Source organism: Dama dama, chromosome 13, assembly GCF_033118175.1.
Source record: "Dama dama isolate Ldn47 chromosome 13, ASM3311817v1, whole genome shotgun sequence".
Classification (NCBI taxonomy): Eukaryota; Metazoa; Chordata; class Mammalia; order Artiodactyla; family Cervidae; genus Dama; species Dama dama.
This window is the reverse complement of record NC_083693.1, coordinates 14795748-14813658: the sequence shown is the minus strand read 5'-3', so window position 1 is coordinate 14813658 and position 17911 is coordinate 14795748. Positions and strand designations below refer to the sequence as shown.

The following is a 17911-nucleotide window of genomic DNA, read 5'->3' as shown; positions in this document are numbered from 1 at the left end:
GTCCAGAGGGTTGCAAAAGAGTCAGACGTGACTGAGTGACTAAGCACACAGCACCCATGGAGGGGGTCAGGTGTATGAATAAACTCATACCTGGAGAGGATGAGAACAGCCCATCTCTCTCCTGCCCCAGATAACCTAGATTTGTGCATTGGAGCAACATTTGCATACAAGGCACATCTGGTCCATGAATTTTGTCTTGGCTAAAATGTAATGAGGTCAGCCACCACACAGGAGGCTGTTGGACACATAAGCTGGAAGCCACCATCCAGAAAGAAGCCAAGCTTACCTCTCTCTGTTTTGCAGATTGACCAGAAGCAGTTTGACAAAATCCTCGATCTGATCGAGAGCGGAAAGAAGGAGGGAGCCAAGCTGGAATGTGGGGGCTCCGCCTTGGAGGACAGGGGGCTCTTCATCAAACCCACTGTCTTCTCAGAAGTTACGGACACCATGCGGATCGCTAAAGAGGAGGTCAGGGGGCTGCGGGGAAAACCATATCCTGTGCTGAGCTGGGGCCTTGGGGGTGGGAAAGAGGGCTGGGCCTCTCAAAAAGAGCCTTCTCCAGGGCCAAGGGATCCCCGAAGGCTTTGGGAGAGGAGTGTTTTCCTTTTTCTGCGGTCTCTTCCCTCTCCTCTGGGCAGTCATCCTGCCCCGGGACCCCGGAGCTCTGTGTAGAGCTTGTCCTAACCCCCATTTCCGTGCCTTGCTCATCCTCTCTGGGGAACAGCAGCCCCTCTTCTGTGTTCTGACGTGTCTTCAGGTTAGCTGGGGGTGGAGAGCCATTGCAACCTGTGCTCTTAACATAAACTGAGCCAGGGATTCAGGGTCCAAAGCCGCATTCACTTCCCCCAGACCACACCTAAATGGTAACTGTTCATTCCAAAGACCTGTCCTGACTAGAAGTCTCTTAGAAGTTGTCCATCATGGGCATCCTTGGAAGTGGTGGAAATTAGGGTAACTCCAGTAAGAGTGTAATTCTGTCTTTCGAGGCCACTGTTAAGCTAGCTGGAACCAGTTCCCACCTGGGTCTCAGGTGCTCGGACCCCAGGCTGTGGCATTTTTGGGGCACATGAAAGAGGGAATCACTGCCAGAGTCTTGCTGGTATGAGCCTTTTATACACGTTCTCCTTGAGATTTTTGGGGGGTTACTAACTGTACCGTAATGGCATGAGACTCAGCTGCTTAAATCTCTGTGAGACAAGCTCCTTGGGAACCAGGGGAGGTATTTTGGCAGGCTGACACTGTCCTCCTGGGCTGTGGTGCTGAACACTGAATCCGTTACAGGCCCCTTTCAAAATTACCTCTGAACGTTCAACCTGTAACTCTTTCCTTATATTTGCTGTGCTGCAGATGGTGACGAACACGTCATTCTTTCCCCTGGGAATTATTAGGGAAACATTTCAGGGCATCTTCCTTGATAGAAAACACAGCCCAGAGAGGCCAGGGCCCACAGTCTGTGCCTGCAAACACCCTTCACAGTAACTCTCCTGGGATGACTTTCAGAGTTGTCTGTGCCTTCCAGCACGTGAGGCTCCTCTGAGGCTGGGGCTTCTAGACGCCCTGACCACAGTGACAGAGCTTCCACCCAACATAGTATTTTGGTGGTTATTTTTTTATTTTTGTTTAGTTCAGTCTTTTCCTTCAGATTTCAACCATCGCACAGCTAAAAAGATGCTTGGGCGCTCTCCTTCAGTCATCCTCTCCTGGGTGTGAGCACAGGGTGTGTGAAAAGAGCGCACGGAAGGAGGTGCCTGCTCAGGGCACACATGCTTCACTCCGGCAGCCTCTCATTGCCATCCTTCCAATTAATCATAGATTTTTGGACCAGTGCAGCCAATACTGAAGTTCAAAAATATTGAAGAAGTGATCAAAAGAGCAAACAGCCTTGAATACGGACTCACGGCAGCTGTGTTCACAAAAAACCTTGATAAAGCACTGAAGCTGGCCTCCGCGTTAGAGTCTGGAACTGTCTGGTAAGTAGAGCGTGAGTGTCCAGCCCCGGAGCTGCCGGCCAGCTGGTCTCCTAACCCTTCTGTTAGCAGAGAGCTTTCCGGCCTGCGTTATGCACCACACACATCTGAGCACGTTGCCCCCTCCTGTGACCACTTTCTGAGTGGGATGGTGTCATCATCTCCGTGTCACAGATGAGGGAATCGAGACGCAGAGAGACTGTGTGACTTGCCTGGGGTCACACAGCCAGCACATGGCAGAGCGGAGCTCAGAGCCAGCCATTCAGCTCTGATGTGGGTGCTCTTGACCACTGTGTTGGACCTCCCCTTTTTATTCTAAGAGCAGCGCATGTTCTTGTGCAAAGTATGGATGAAAGTCCCTCTTTCACCAGTAATTCTGCTGATGACACTATCCTCGTTTTAAAGATAGTCTTAGAAGATAAATGTGAATTGGAGGCCAAGAAGCAGGAGAACTTTAAAATGAGTTCTGTCTCATTTCAGAGCTGATTCTTATTCCCTCAGGAAAATTCACCTCTGTCTTTTTCTCCCCTTGTCATTTCCTTCCTACCCCCGTGAGAAGACTTATACTTCACGATATTCAAACTTTAGTTTCTGGTGGTGAGAGCAAGAGGGCAGAGATTGAAAACACGGCTTTCCTGGTATAAAACCTGGACACAGACCGTCGCTTTGGCAATGCTCTGCCCCCGGCGCCTAGCGCCCTCAGCACTCAAGGGCCGGCCGGATCCTCTCCTGGTGACCACGAGCGTCTCTCTATTCTCTTTCCAGGATCAACTGCTACAATGCCATCTATGCACAGGCTCCGTTTGGTGGCTTCAAAATGTCGGGGAATGGCAGAGAACTGTAAGTGTTCCTGTCACTGCACGCCTGCCATAGGATAGTGGTGGGTGCTCAGTCCAGAGCCCTGCCCTGTGCTCGTGTGTGCCAGCCTGGGTCAGCTCTACCCACGGTCTGGGCTGGCCTCCCATCTTCTCTCCTCTCCCCCCTGCCCCACCCACACCCTCATGCCCTGAGACCGACCCCCAGCCTCAGCGACCCCCCAGCACCCAGCCCTCATGGAGCTATGCAGCAGGTGCTTGAACCTCCACCTGAGGACAGGGCAGGGCTGGGAAAGCAGGGAGGGTGGGCATTCTCCGCGGTCAGGATGTGGCCCTTCTGCCCACTAGCCAGGTCTCAGGACAGACCCTGGGGTCTCGGGCGTTTCCCTGGAGGGGTCCTGCGACACGCTGAGCCTCCCAGCCTGTCACGCCGCACGCTCCTTCGCGGTTTCCTTCTGTCTTGCCCTTTGGGAAGCTGTGCTCCATCGGCCTAGACTGTGGCCTCCTGTGTCAGGCCCAAGATAAAAGGCCCTGCCTCCTGATTCCTTCACATGAAGGGTTAGGGCTTCAGCTGGCAAATTTCAGGCAGACACACACGTGCAGTCCACTGCAGGCGGGTACTGCCGCCGTCCCTGTTTTCGGATGAGAAAACTCAGGGCAGTCCTGTGCCTTCTCCAGGTCACACTGCCAGTAAGTGAGAAAGTTGGAACAGGACTCTTTTATTTATATGTGTACTCACTTATTCATTGGCTGTGATGGGGCTTCATTGCTGCGGGGCCCTTTCTCTAGTGGCGGCTGGCAGCAGCTATTCTTCGTCGTGCTGTGCGGGCTTCTGACTGCAGTGACTTCTCTTGTGGGGCACCGGGCTCTGGGACACGTGCTTCGGTAATACGGTTCTAGAGCACAGGCTCAATAGTGTGGCATTGGGCTCGGTCACTCTGTGGCACGTGGGATCTTCCTGGATTGGGGATCCAACCCACGCCTCCTGTGTTGACAGGTGGCTTCCTTCTAACCCTGAACCACCAGGGAAGCCCCTGAGGTTGAACTCTTAAATCTGGCACACCGCAGGGCCTTGCTCCCCTGGGCTCCCCTCATCTGTCTCCTCTGCGCTGTGGCCTCAGCCAGCCCCCACAAGGTCCTCCTCTGGGGCCAGGCGCAGCCTCCACCCACAGCAAAATCTTCAGTCACTGAGGCAGATGTCCTTGGATGTCAGAGCTGCAGGAAGGGTGTGTGGGACTCACCTGACTCCTGGGCAGCTGACTCCTACCCTCTGTCCACTCCCTGCTTTCCTGGCCTGCGTCTTCCCCCTCCTCCGTGGTTCTGCCTATCCACTGCAGGAGGTCCTGGGGAGGACCCACTGCACCCAGGCCATGCATCATCCTGCTGATTAGCTGCAATGGGGACTTTTGTGGACATCTGTTTTTTTTGGCCCTTGGCATATATTTTTCCCAAAGTTTTTGACAATGTACTTTAACATAATCCACAAGGAGCCCGGAAACCGGCTCGAAAACCAATCCCCACTTTCAGTTGTTTCTAATTAATGTCTTCACATTGCAGTAAGTTCCCCTTTTCCATGTGGAGCCCCATGTGGTGGATTCCATGGTTTTCCCCGTCCCCAGGCTCCTGGCTTGGCGGGCTCTCTGCTGGCCACCCACGGGTCGCTCACGTCTCCCCCTGTGCAGATCTGGGAACAAAGCCTACAGTTTCTCCTCCTCCTGGGTGTTTTTCTTAATTCTTTGTTTTGCTTTGCAATACAGTAAGGAAAAAAAAGTCCACCCTGTAGAGACACGTGGAAAGTCAAGGCTTTCCTCCCTTGACCCTCAATCCCATTTGTTAGAAGTAACCACTGTTCTGCCATCCAGTGGGTTCCTTTTGTTCACTTGTTCTTTGTTCACTGGCATATATTTACTGAGCACCTTTGATGCCCCGGGCACATGCTGGGCACTGAGTGCACAGCAGTGAACTTTGTAATCAGCAGTACCAGCGCCCAGGTGTTCTGGTGAGGTCCAGTGGCAGAAAGACTAGGCTTACGGATGGCCTTGAGCCCCAAGGTGGTCACAACTGGCTGAGAAGCTGTTTAGGAAATGCCACAGTGGAGCAAATAAAAGTGACAAAAACTTGAGCAGGGCAGTGAGTGCAGGAATAAAAAGAATGAAGTGATTCATGCACTTCATTTTACAGGGGTGATTTCATATTGGACTTACTAGTTATGTGCTGGTTCAACATGATTTCATCACTTGGTTTGCTTTTCTTTATGAAGCTGACAAATCCACTACTTTGAATTTTTACACTGTAATACTATGTGCTCATATTTAAAGGTTTTGTACATTTTCTGTGCATACAATTGATGTAAACATGTATTTCTTTTCTGTTTTCAAATGACTTGAGAGGAAAATACTTGTGCTGTTAAGAATGGGCTTTAGATGTGCTATGTTTTTCATTGGTGGTCTCCTATGACTAACTTTGGTGCTGTTTCCAAGGAGTTTTGCTGCCTCAAACCTGCTGCTGTTGTTCCTTGTGCATCAGTCCTTATGCACTTGTGAGAAATTGTTTCCAGAATAAATTCCCCAAATCAGGTATCCAGCACATGAAGACTGGGCCCCTCACTCTTTTGGTTTGCATTTCTTTAATGGTAAGGGATTGAGCACCTTAATAACACCTATGGTAATCTTTATTATTTTTTTTTTTCTGCAAACTGTTTGTATCTTTTGTTGATTTTTCCATTTTTTAAAAATTGGTTTGTAAGAGTTCTTTGTGCTTTAAGGAAAACAGCACTCTGTTTCTGACAGTGTTGTAAATGTAATTTTTCTAGTTTGTAATTTGCCTTTGGACTTTTGATTGAGCTTTCTGCTCTGCAAAAGTTGGACTTAATTTTCTGTATATAGCTTCTATGTTTTTGTTGTGTTTAGAAAAGAATTACAAAATAATTCACCCATTATCACAGGTCCTTGAATTTGGTTTTAGGACACTACCATAGAATCTCAATGACACATTAGCAATAAAATAATAATATTACTTTCTACCATTTACTTTTTACCTAGCACATAGTAGGCAAACTTGTTCTATTTGAATCAATTCTAACTATAAGGAAGTGATGGCATTCCCATTTTACAGATGATAATATTGAGGCTCAGTGAAGGCAAAACACTTGCCTAAACTGCACAGACCCAAGCTTGTAGTTATCCAACTTGAACTGCATCAGAATCCAATGACTTGTTAATCCTCTGGCTGTTAAAACACAGATTTCTGGGTCCCACTCCTAGGTTCAATAGATGTATTAATTTTCTATTGCTGCTACAATAAATAATCATGAAATTTTTGGCTTAAACAACATGAATGTATTATCTTATGGTCCTGAAGGCTGAAAATCTGACATGCTCTCCCTTAGCTAAAATCAAGATCTCTGCAGGGCTACATTCCTTTCTGGAGACTCAAGGGAAAGAATCTATTTCCTTGCCTTCTCCAGCTTCTAGGGCCTCCCTCCCATATTCCTTGGCTGGCAGCCCCTTCCTTCATTTCAAAAGCAGTGCTGTTGCATTTCTCTGAGCTGTTCTATAGTTTCACCGTCCTCTGAATCTCTTCTGTCTCCCTTTTCCTCCTTCAGGGGTCCTTGTGATTACTCTGGGTCCACCCAGATAATTCAGGATACACTCCCTATTTTAAAGTCAGCTAATTGTAATTTTAATTCCATCTGCAACCCTAATTCCCCTTCGTCATACGATATTTTCGAAGCTTCAGTGACTTGTGATAAGGACACCTTGAGGCGGGCATTATTCTGCCTCCCACAGAAGATCTGGGGGTCCTGAACCTCTGCATTTCTAGCAAGTTCTGAGGTGAGGCTGATCTGCTGGTCAGGGAGCCACGCTTTGAAAAACATTGGTCGAAGGGATGAGATGGGATTCTGTCTCGAGTGTTTCTAGTGGCAGAGCCTCAGTAGCCCCCTCAACACCTGCCTCTTTTCTTAAACAGGTACACTTTCTTATTTATATAATGGCAGAGCAAGGGTTGTAGAGACTTTTAAATCGATCCAAAGCCACCTCTCAATTCTGGGCAGGGGCCCTAAGCATGATTCATGGTGCCTGAGTCAGGTCACTGGGCTCTGCAGGACTTAAGGAAGGGACATATATCAGAAACATGGACTCAGAGGCCGTGGACTCCCTCGTGTCCACTCCGCTAACGTCCGTGCCCCTGTCCGGGCCTCATTCTTCTCACAGCTGGTGCCCAGCTGTGCTCTTCAAAACCAACTCCAGGTCCTTCCTAGCCCTGCCTCTCATGGATGCTCTGGCCACAGCCCAGTCAATAGCTTCGGGCGCCTGCCTCTTCTTGTCTCTTCCAGCGGCTCCAAATTGCCCGCAGAAGTTATGAATCTGCAGAAGTTATCCATCTACTCCTCAGCTTGCCCATCCCTCACTGCACAGGCTCTCTCTGCTTGCCACCCCTCATCCAGGGAATTCACCACTTTGTTTTAAATACCCTTCATCCTTTGAAAGCAAATCCTTAGTCCTGAATATTTCAAAAGCATCACACACATACACAACTTGATATTTAACCTTCAGTTACACATCCAGGTACTTAAATTTACTGATGGTCTTACAGCCCTTAGACTCTATTAAATCTTCATTGTTTGGCCTTTTGCACAGACTCCAGACTGCCCAACAGAGTACTCGCCTTTGAAGCATTAGACCAAAGTTCACGCAGAGTGGCTAAGTGCCTCCCCATTTTATATCTCTCTTTTCTGTGATCACAGAGGTGAATATGCGCTGGCTGAATACACAGAAGTGAAAACTGTCACCATCAAACTTGATGACAAGGATCCCTGAAGAAGCAGGTTCCTTCTTCAAACATCTGACAACTGAATGTGGCCGATCGAACTTACCGAAGAAAAACCTACATTCTGACCTTCCTGGGATACTTTCTTCTGGAGACTTTAAATCTACTGGATTTGAACGATTTTTGTTTTCCTCTCACATTCCTTCTTTATTGACAGAAATATTGTGTGTGAAATTGCAGTCCTGCCTGGGGTTGGGATTAAGGGCCATCTCTGTTTTCTGCTTTCTACCAGATCCCTGGGACAGTGAGGAGGTTCAGGGCACTGTCAACAGGAAGTGGTATTTGAAGTATCGAGCCGTCACTTTAAAATGCTTTGTTGACTCTAACTCCAGTAAGGATTTGGAAAAAAAAATCCCCTGTATGTTCTGCAAACAGGACTCTACCTGCAGGTTCCTCATGATTACCTGCCCACAGAACAAGCCCCTCCAACTACTCACTAGCAAGGAACAGCACTAAGTTTAAAAAAATTTTTTTTTAAAAAAACAAGGTTGGGAGGATCTGATGTGGGGAACTTAGGGGAAGCAAGTACCATGGAAGGGTCCTGAAGGCCCTGGTGTGAGTGGTCTTCAAGGACTGCATCTTGACATTGACCATGGGACTCAGCTTAAAACCAATACAGCCTTTGGAATAGGACCAAATCAACAACCATAAGAGCTTATCTAACGCATGTCATGGTCTACCTTAATCAAGGCAGGAAATGCCGTGAGTGTCACCATCACTGCTAAAGACCCAGTGCTCTGACAGTACAGATTCTAGGATCATTAAGTCCCACATTTTACTAATTAAAGCCATACTTTGCTTTTCTCAGTTAGGCATTTCTCCACTTGCATTGATTTATGATAAGCCTATGTAGTTTTCCTTTTCTTCAGATGGGTTATCAACATTTTAGATGAGTAAGACATACACAACTGAAAAGACTGCTATTGTAATACAGCTCTGGTTTTTCAAAGTCCTGTTTTGATATTAATTAGTGATTAATTAACAAATAACATCTGAACTTCATGGAGGAACTGGGTCTGTTACTAGAGTGGCTTGAGCACTGCACTGACAGGTTGAAAAGTTTTCTTTTCCTCTTTGTGTATCCAAAGGATGTGCAATTCCAGGTTTCAGCTTGGAAAACTGAAAGTGTCCCACAGAGCTTTAAAAAAACAAAACCAAACTGCAATTGTGTTATTCAGATACTTTTACTATTACTAACTTGTACTTTTCTAATGGTGCTTATGTTTGAGAATTAAGTTATGTTCGAGAATTAAGTTGTGGGGGGGGGAGAATAATGAAATGGAGGTTTATGTCAAAATCAGTGTTATGTATAGAGAAAGTCTTATGTGAAGTGAGGTAATCATTCCTGTTGGAAATATGCAATATGCAATTCACCTTCTCTCAATCAATTAACAACACATCACTTAGAGTACCAGTAACTTGTTAAATCAGGATTTGACTTCATATGCTGAATTTTCAGGATTTTATCTCAAGTAACTAAAGACACTAACCTTGATAGTAATACATTAGAGGGTTCTTATTCGTTCCTTGTACAATAATGCCTTTAATATGATGCTACATTATTTATAATTGGTAGAGTTAATGTATCTTTTTATAGTTGTAAGTAAACAGAGGTGATGTATTTAACCTTCTGTAATATACTGTATTTAGAAATGGAAATCTATATAGTATTAGACTTTACTTCTTTTAAGGTTTACTTCTGTGGTATGGTTTAAAAAAATCTATTGGCCTGGGAATTCTGACCCTAATTGCAGATTGTGTCCAACAATGCAATAACTATAAAATAAAATCAGATATTTGAAAAAAACTATGGTTTTTCATTTAAAGACCAGAAGACCCCTTTTAATTCTGTGACTGACCTTTCTTTTCCTTAGAACTTTGGTACAAAGTGACTTACAATAAAGTGGTTTCAGTCATTTTAAGGGTAAAATTTCATTTGCTCAATCAGTCAAGTCCTGTGCTTAGCTTGAGTGTGAAACTCACTTTTATGGTTTTGGGGGTGGATGAGGCAGCAAGCTTGGCCTCAGAGGCTCTGCATCGTAGTTGGTGAAGTTAAAGCTGTCATTTGAGCTTACTGAGTCCATTTTTATCATAAAGTGATGAGGATGTGAGTGTGGAAAATGTGGGGAAGGTTGCTTGGGGGCTTAGGGAAACACTGTATCCTGCAACTGTGTGCGCAAGCATTCATTTTTGTCACTTTTCTCTATGAGGATCTCTGTGTTTCTGTTTAAATTACCCAGAGTTTCTAAAGCTTCAGACCAGTAAGCCTCAATCACTGAGTCATACACTGACCCTGAGGTTAGATGAAGAATATTTCTGTATTTGGTTAGGTCCACCATGTTCAACCATGCCTCTCATTTTGAGTCCATTTCATTTTGGTCATGTAGAGGTGAAGTTCCACCCTTTCAGAGAAAACTTGAGGGAGACTTGGATAAGATCCATCTTAATTTATGCACTTGTGTATGCTTGAATGCAGTTAGAAACCTTCCATTTCCCAACTGAAATGTGAGCAGAAAATTCAAGGAAAACAGCATTTCCTTTGTTTGGCTTACCATGACAGGAACCATTTTGAGGACATACACTGGCTGTGGTGTGTGTGTGCATGTGTGTGTACAGTGCCTTTTCGGGTGGGGACAGTAAGTTGGCACATTCTCTAAAAGTGGGCCCTTTGAAACACCCGAGCTTCTCCCGATGGCAGACTGAGCCCTTTTAAAGTTCTTGCTCCTAGCCTGTCTTGAGCTTGAAGGTTGATAATAAGTGACATTTTTTAAGTGTCCCGGGAGAAATATCAGTGGAAACTGAATACCCAGCTGAAGGGAGGTGACTAGAAACTGAGGGTCTATTACACAGAGTAAAGTGAGTCAGAAAGAGAAAAACAAATATCATACATTAATGCATATATATGAAATCTAGAGGGATGGTCGGAAGGATGCTGGGGAAGGTTGAAGGCAGGAAGAGAAGGGGACGACAGAGGATGAGATGGTTGGATGGCATCACCGACTTGATGGGCACGAGTTTGAGCAGACTCTGGAAGATGGTGAAGGACAGGAAAGCTTGCTGTGCTGCAGTCCATGGGCTCACAAAGAATCAGACATGACTGAACGACTGAACAACAACAAAAAGTATGGTGCTGATGAACCTGTTTGTAGGGCAGCAATGGAGACGCATAGAGAACAGACTTGTGGACACAGCTGGGAAAGGAGAGAATTGAGAGAGTAGCACTGAAACATATACTTTACGTGTGTAAAATGAATAGCCAGTGGGAATTTGCTATATGACGCAGGGAGCTCAGACCCTTTGGTCTGTGACAACCTAGAGGAGTGGGAATGGGTGGGAGGTCAGAGAGAGGTTCAAGAGGGAGGGGATGTGTGTATACAGCTGATTCATGTCAATGTGTCGCAGAAACCAACCCAATGTTGCAAAGCAATTATCCTCCAATTAAAAAAACTACCACACCTTCAGAAGGCAGAAAGGGTAGCTCAGGGAGGTAGCTTCCAATTGACCCCACCGTGAAAGTGAAAGTTGCTTGGTCCTGACCAACTCTTTGCAACCCCATGGACTATACAGTCCATGGAATTCTCCAGACCAGGATACTGGGGTGGATAGCCACTCCCTTCTCCAGGGGATCTTCCCCACCCAGCAATGGCACCCAGGTCTCCCGCATTGCAAGCGGATTCTTTACTGTCTGAGTCACCAGGGAAACCCCTTCCTGCCTCCATTACCTACTTAGGATAAAACCTAGAAAGTGAAAGTGAAAGTCACTCAGTCTTGTCCAACTCCTTTTTCTCCAGGCCAGAACACTGGAGTGGGTAGCCGTTCCCTTCTCCAGGGGATCTTCCCCACCCAGGGATGGAACTCAGGAATTCTGCGCTGCAGGTGGATTCTTTACCAGCATTCCAACGTGAAACGTTGGTCAGTGGGGGTTAAGAAGGATAAAGAAATCTTAACTGACCTGTAACAATCGCTTCGTGCAAACCTGTAAGTAACGCATGCCAAGGATACGGTTAAATGCTGGAATACAACCAGCTCGAAACAGGCCACCCATGTGGCAAGCGCTTTCTACCTTGGACACATTTCTAAGCGAATGGCAAGCTCATTTAAAACGGGCTTGTCCTCACCCCCATGGGCCACGTCTGCCCCCTGGTCCGCTGGTCACCCGGCGCGCGCTTCCTCGCCGTCCCGCTAGATGGCAGGACCGGGCGCCTCGGGGTGGGGGTGCGCGCCGCGCCGCGATTGCCGGGCTCACTCGGCACCGTGGACGCCACGCCCTGCAAATTATTAGGGACTTTTTGGTAGCGACCATACTGCCGCCTTTTGCATACTGGAATTAGAACCGTGGTGGAGAAGGCAGGATTGCAGAACTGCACCCTCCTTTTTGGAGGGGCGTGTGGTCCGGGACAGCCGGCGGGGCAGCCTCTTGGGCGCCAAACTCAGCTGCCCCGTGGTCCCCTCTTCGAAAAGGGACCAAGGGAACTCGACCGTGGTGACCGCTCAGAGTGTCTGCGAGGTCGTGGAGGCGGGAGCGGGCTGCTGCTGGCCGGCTTTTGTGAAACAGCAGTGAGGGTGCTGGCGATTTGTCTTTGCGCCTTGGGATAAACCCTGGGCATGTTCCCGTCATAGCCGTACACGGGAGGAGCCTCCCAGGGTGCAGAACCATCCGCTTTTTCCGAAGAAGTCTTCTTCCCGGGTGGGCACGTGGAGCCCAATCTAAAGCCTGCCGCCCGCATGTACGTACAGCATTATGATCTGTCTTTGGATAATGGCCTTAATTGTGGGTACATCTTTTTATTAGGTTGAAATATAAATTGCCTACACTCCAGCAGATTTATCTACCACCACCACCCCCAAAATAAACCCAGACAATTTAAAATGATTCACCAGTGATATCTTTGTATGTATCCGTAATTTAGTAAATCCATGTGGTGGAAGGAGTGAGGTTTGCAAACTATTAAAATTTTACATTACATACGTCTAGTCTTCTGTATAAAGAGTTGTACACTTTTGAGTATTTACTGCCTCCATAGACGAGTCCGGAGTTCACCAGCGAATCTCGCTGCTGAGCGGAACAGAGGGGCAGGGAAAGCTGGGCTGCGCCGAGAACCGACCAATCTTGCCGCTGCGACTGCCCTGCCGGAGGGCAGGGGACCCAGACCTGGAGGAGACAAGCGCTGGGGGCGCCTGCGGGCCCCGTGGCCTCCGGGGTCTCGGTGAGGGAAGCCGGCGGGCGAGCGCAGGGTCTTCCCGCGCGCGCTGTGCGGAGGCCTCTCGGCGGCCGCCCCTCGCCCCGCGCGCCCCGCGCGCCGCCCGCCCCGCTCAGGATTGAGGAAGTGAGTCTGGCCCGGCCCGGCCCCCGGCGCGCGGCCGGAGCCTCGGCAGAGGAGGGCAGAGGGGTGGCCCGGCCCCGAGCGCCGCCGTCCGCCCGGCCCCGCGCAGCCCCGCGCCCCAGGCGCCCGCGGCCCTGCCCGCCGCCGCCCGCAGGTAAGCGCTGCCCCGCCGTGGCCGGCGCGGAGTCCCGGCCCCGCCGCCCAGGCCCCGCGCGGGAAGCGTCTCCCCTGCCCGCCCCGGCGCACGGCCCTGCGTCTCCCGCCGCGCCCTCGGGCTGGGGGGCTTGAGGGGGGCGCCCGGGCGGGGCACCCGACCCTGCTGGCCGGCGCCTGGCCGGGGCAGCGGGCGAAAGCCACGAAAGGAAGAGACGCCAAGGCGTCCGCACGATTCCTCCGCCCTTGGAGAAGCCCCTGCCTTCGAGCGGGAGCGGCTGCGCGTGTGCGCGGGTGAGTGTGAGTGCAGGGCGGCGCGGGGGCGCGGCGCGGGACAGCCTGGCGGCGCGGGGCGCCCGGGAGCCGTCGCCTCCCGCCCTCCCCCTCCCCCCCGCCCCGAGTCCGGGATGGAACCCGCCGTCTCCTGGCGGCCTCTGCGGGCGACCTTCCGCGGCCGGGCCGCGGAAGATGAGTGCGATCGCGGCGGGGGAAGGCCGGGGACCCCAGGGGGACGGTGACGACCGAGGCTCTGGGATCTCTGCGGTCCGCTCACCCTGCCAGTCCACCTTGTGAGGCCGGGGAGTTTTTCTTCCACAAGCATCGGAAATGTAAGGAAACAGGAGCGTGCAGTTACGTTTTCAGCGAGCTTTTCACCAAATGCACTCTTTAGAGTTTGCCACTCACTCCCATTGTGTCCAGATTCCGAGAGCGTTAAAGGGGCAACTAGAACACGCACGATTTTGAAAAATACTAACATTGAATTCCTTTTGTGGTCTGATTTAATTATCCTTGTTAATGTCCTAAAAGAATAAAACATTAAATTGAAAACGTAAAAACTTCACACCCAGTTTGTTCCTATAGGAGGTTTGTAGGCCTGCCAAACCTCTCCCTCCGCTGGCTTCCACACCTCAGGGAGTGGCCTCGGTAGACTCAGATCAAAACCTGAGACATAAAAACCTGGGAGCTGTCTTCCCTCCCGTGTCCTCGTCCCTTGAGTTCAGTTGTTGTCAAGGACTGTTGAGTCGGCCTCTCAAACGTGGTGTTTAGGTCCAGCCCCTTCTCCCTCGCCACCCGGCCCTAGTCCAAGGTACTAGCATCTTTCCTACGATTGCGGCTCTCCCCCGCCCCCCCTATTCTCCATTTGGGAGCCTAAGTAATTTATTGTTTAAAAAGGTAAATTAGAGAGTGTCAGTCCTCTACTAGGAATCCTCAATAGTTTCCTCTTGTGCTTGGCATGAAATCCCAAAGACCTCCTTGCCCTCACACCCCCGAGTTGATCTGGCCTCTGCCCCTGGCTCACCCCGCCACCCTCTCCAAACCCAGCCTCATTCTCACAACTGTGTGTGTGCTTCTTTTTAGTTACCACTGTCTGTGTTCCTACTTTATCTGTTTAATTACTCCTTTAATTCCTCCTGGAGGTCTCTTCTGTTGCTCCAGATGTCAGAGACCCTACGTACCTTGCCCACTGCTTCGCCTTTACTCCCAGAGCTGTCCAGGAGGCACCAAATGCATACAAGTAGAAAGACTGAGTGGTGAATTGACAGCCTTAGCTTGTTTGTGGCTTAAGCTCTTGAAGGGGTTCTGTTCTCATCTGGGATTGAGAAGTACACGTTTCTCCAATTTGTACCTCTGTATTGTTTTGATGTCCACAAATGCATTAAACACATTTCGTAGGCAAGCCAGTGTTCGTCAAGGGATGCCAATAATGCCAAAAGGGTGTCTCAGAGATGGGCCAACCATCTCGACTAGGCTTTTGATTCAAAAAAGAACTGGATGATAACTATATTCCTAACATGCTTCACTTGCAAGTGTCTTCCTGCTCTTTGGCACTGCCAGTTCAAACTTCCTAAAACGACAAGTGAGCAGAGTCAGGATGTTCCTTCTGTGGCAGAAAGTTTATAGCAAGTACTTACTTAACAGTGTCTTTCTCACCAATTGTAAGTTTCATTAACTCTTGAAGCTCACTCCCTATGAAAAGGACCCAATAAAAACATTTGTAGAAGGAATGTCAGGTTCCTTTTTTTCTTTTTCATCTTTGATGAGATTTTAAAAATTATTAAAATAATTATTATTGCAGGACACTTCTTGAAGCCCTCTTTAGGATAATATACTATAATGAAAAGAAAACATGTAACTTGAAACCATTATTTGTTTCATTGATCTGAACCCAAAAGAAGCAGGAAGAAGCTAAGATCAGTTAGAGGGCAAATACAGGGCAAGACATGAGTTACTTCATTTTAAAACTACTACCCTAAAGTCTAAACCAAAAAGCAAGTTACAATTGAAAAATTGCTCCAGTCGCAAAATCCTCCATGGGTAAAATGATTTTCAAAAGGAAACTGAAAATAAAAAGGGGAACAAAATGGCTGGGTGAGGATTGGCCTAAAATATTCATAAGACGTCTTTAACTTAAAAACATTATATGGTAAGATACTTCTGATTCAGAAGAAACATCTAGCTTTTGCATTTTTGAGGTGTTGTTGGGTATAGTTGGTAGCTGATTTTGAGAGGCGCCTGAAAGCAGATAACAGCTGGGCACTTTGGTTTCTGACATTGCTGTGTGATTTGAAGCTTCTATTTCAGAACAGAGATTCTGGTTTGCTGCTTCCCTCTCTCCCCTCTCAAGTTGATTTTCCTGATCAGGTTTTGCAATTTATAAAGCTTTGATTGTCTCCTAAATTGTGTTCCTTCTTTCCTTCTTGGACTTTTCAGGCTCCCAGACTTCAAACATAGATTTTCCCCAGGCATGGTTTCTCTGAACCTTTTGCTGTTTAGTTCAAGGAGATGCAGGATCACAGAGGCCCCAGGGCAAGGCCTCTGGTCGGGGCTTTCCCAGCCCCACCCCTCCCTGCTTGTAAGAATACAGATCACCTGGGCCAGGGGCCTGATTTTTTTAGGCCATAAGATGAGAGAGCTCCAGCGCTCTCACAAGCCTTGTTCACAGCTTGTTTAGTGCCTACCTTCTAGAACCTGTTTACTGGGGAGACAGTGGGTCAGCCTTCCAGCATTGATTTTCTGAGCTTTTTTTTTTTTTAATTTTCGGCCACGTAGCATGTGGGGTCTAAGTTCCCCAACCAGGGGTTGAACCCATGCCCCCTGCATTGGAAGCATGGAGTCTTAACCGCTGCACTGCCAGAGAAGTCTCCTTCTGAGCTTGTTAATCAGAGAGCAGGTAGGAGACCCTGCTGGCTTCCCAGTTCTCCCATTATTATTATTATTTTTTTTTTTTAGATCTCAATTATATTTTCACTAAACCAGCTTCTTCCCAACTTATCTCCCATTATTATTGTTGCAAGGAAGAACCATCTCCAGTCCTGTGGAAAGCGACTTCAGAAACTTGACCTTGGGAGAAATCTCACAGCAATGCTCTGGAGGGTTGCCTGGGGAGGAGGGTGCATGTCTGTTTTTAATAGACGATGTTGTCTTAGGCATCATATATATTACCTTGTTTATTTATTTTTTTTTTCTGGTGGGGGTGCTTTACCATCACCCTCCATTTCAGAGTTGTCTGTCTCAGAGAACAGCTGCTAATGACACCATACTTTTTATGTCTGTACTATAGACTTCATGGGAATGCTGAGCGGGACACACGCGTTTCATATGGTCATCCCTTCCCACTGCGCGGCTCATCTGCAGAGCTGGGCCTGGGTCTTGCCCTCCGGGTGCTTCTGGTCATTTAATCAGCAGGCTGGGCCCTTGTGTCAGGGACCCTAAACTCAGTGGGAGCCCCACGTGTGAGAGCAGTGTCTTGCCTTGTCACAGACTGCCTAGTCTTAGGAGATGTGTCTTAATCCAACTCAGAATTTCTCTGGGTAGTTCTCAGCTGTGGCTGGCTGCCCTATGTGCTGCAGGATGTTCAGCAGTGTCCCTGTGGGCTACCACCCGCTAAATGCCTCTGGACATTGCCAGATACCCCCAGGGGTGGAGGGGACAGGCGGAACATGGGGGCTCCTTTCCGCCACCCCCAGGACTCACTCTCACTTGGCTTCATAGCCAGCGCCTTCCAGACCCTTCTCTTTGGGACTGTTGCCTGCTTACCACTTTGTCATTATGTGCCCAGCTCCAGGCTTCTGGAAGGGTCTGTCCTGGGCAAAGGGAAGCCTTGCTCTGTTTACATGCGTCTGCCCCACCCCAACTGGAGGGTGAAAACCCCGAGGGCAGGAACCTCATTTCACTGTCTCAGTGTCCCCTTGCTGGTGACAGTGAGTGCGTGTTGATGTAACAGTGATTGAGCGCTTTACAGTAGGTGTTCTGTGGTTGTCTGGGGTTTCTGAACTCTTCTCAGGCGGACAGAAGCCCAGCTGCCAGGTGTGGTGGGGGTGCTCTGTCTCTTCACTGCCTACATCTGACCCTCTGTGGCTCAATAGATGGAATGTGAAGAGAAATGTTGCAAAAATAGGGGAGGGAGATGACCAGTGCATATTTCCATGGCCTTGTAAATATGTTTGTGCAAGGGTGCGGGAAGGGACTTGATAGTTAAGAAAAGCCTTCTGACTTGATGTTTTTTCACCACCAGGAGAAGACAGTTTTCTGCTCAGCCATGATGGTGGATCTGTGATATGCTCCACCCTGGACTCTAAGCCATGACCTAGTCCATCTCTCGGGCAGCAGCAGCAGCAGCTCTGACCACGGCAGGAACTGACTTGGGAGAGCAGCTACCCTGAGGGTTGATGGCTGGAATGTCTCGGCTACCGCCCAGCATGTACTGGTGTGTGGGGCCAGCAGGGTCAGCTGTGTGTCCAGGACGCGCCATGGAGACCCAGGACAACGGTATGGGCAGGCTGGTCGTGTCCGCTTTGCATGCTTTGTGCACAAGCCAGGG

At 48.7% G+C, this 17911-nt stretch overlaps 2 protein-coding genes across 7 annotated transcripts in view; both read left to right on the top strand.

Annotated features, from left to right (window-relative positions):
* Positions 1-9419, top strand: part of ALDH1A3 (aldehyde dehydrogenase 1 family member A3) — a 38161-nt gene extending 28742 nt beyond the window's left edge. Inside the window, exons 10-13 of one of the 2 annotated variants that reach the window (XM_061158565.1) lie at positions 304-468; positions 1813-1970; positions 2733-2807; positions 7530-9419. In XM_061158565.1, coding sequence (XP_061014548.1) covers positions 304-468; positions 1813-1970; positions 2733-2807; positions 7530-7602 — 471 coding nt within the window. In that variant the 3' untranslated portion in view covers positions 7603-9419. The remainder of the gene's footprint in view (positions 1-303; positions 469-1812; positions 1971-2732; positions 2808-7529) is intronic. The other variant, XM_061158566.1, reaches the window with a different exon arrangement.
* A 1979-nt stretch (positions 9420-11398) lies between these two features.
* Positions 11399-17911, top strand: part of LRRK1 (leucine rich repeat kinase 1) — a 134905-nt gene continuing 128392 nt past the window's right edge. The window contains exons 1-3 of one of the 5 annotated variants that reach the window (XM_061158562.1): positions 11899-12339; positions 12637-12819; positions 17606-17859. In XM_061158562.1, coding sequence (XP_061014545.1) covers positions 17760-17859 — 100 coding nt within the window. In that variant the 5' untranslated portion in view covers positions 11899-12339; positions 12637-12819; positions 17606-17759. Of the gene's footprint in view, positions 11591-11898; positions 12340-12636; positions 12820-13035; positions 13091-13250; positions 13384-17605; positions 17860-17911 lie in introns of those variants that run through there. The other 4 variants (XM_061158559.1, XM_061158558.1, XM_061158561.1 and 1 more) reach the window with 4 other exon arrangements.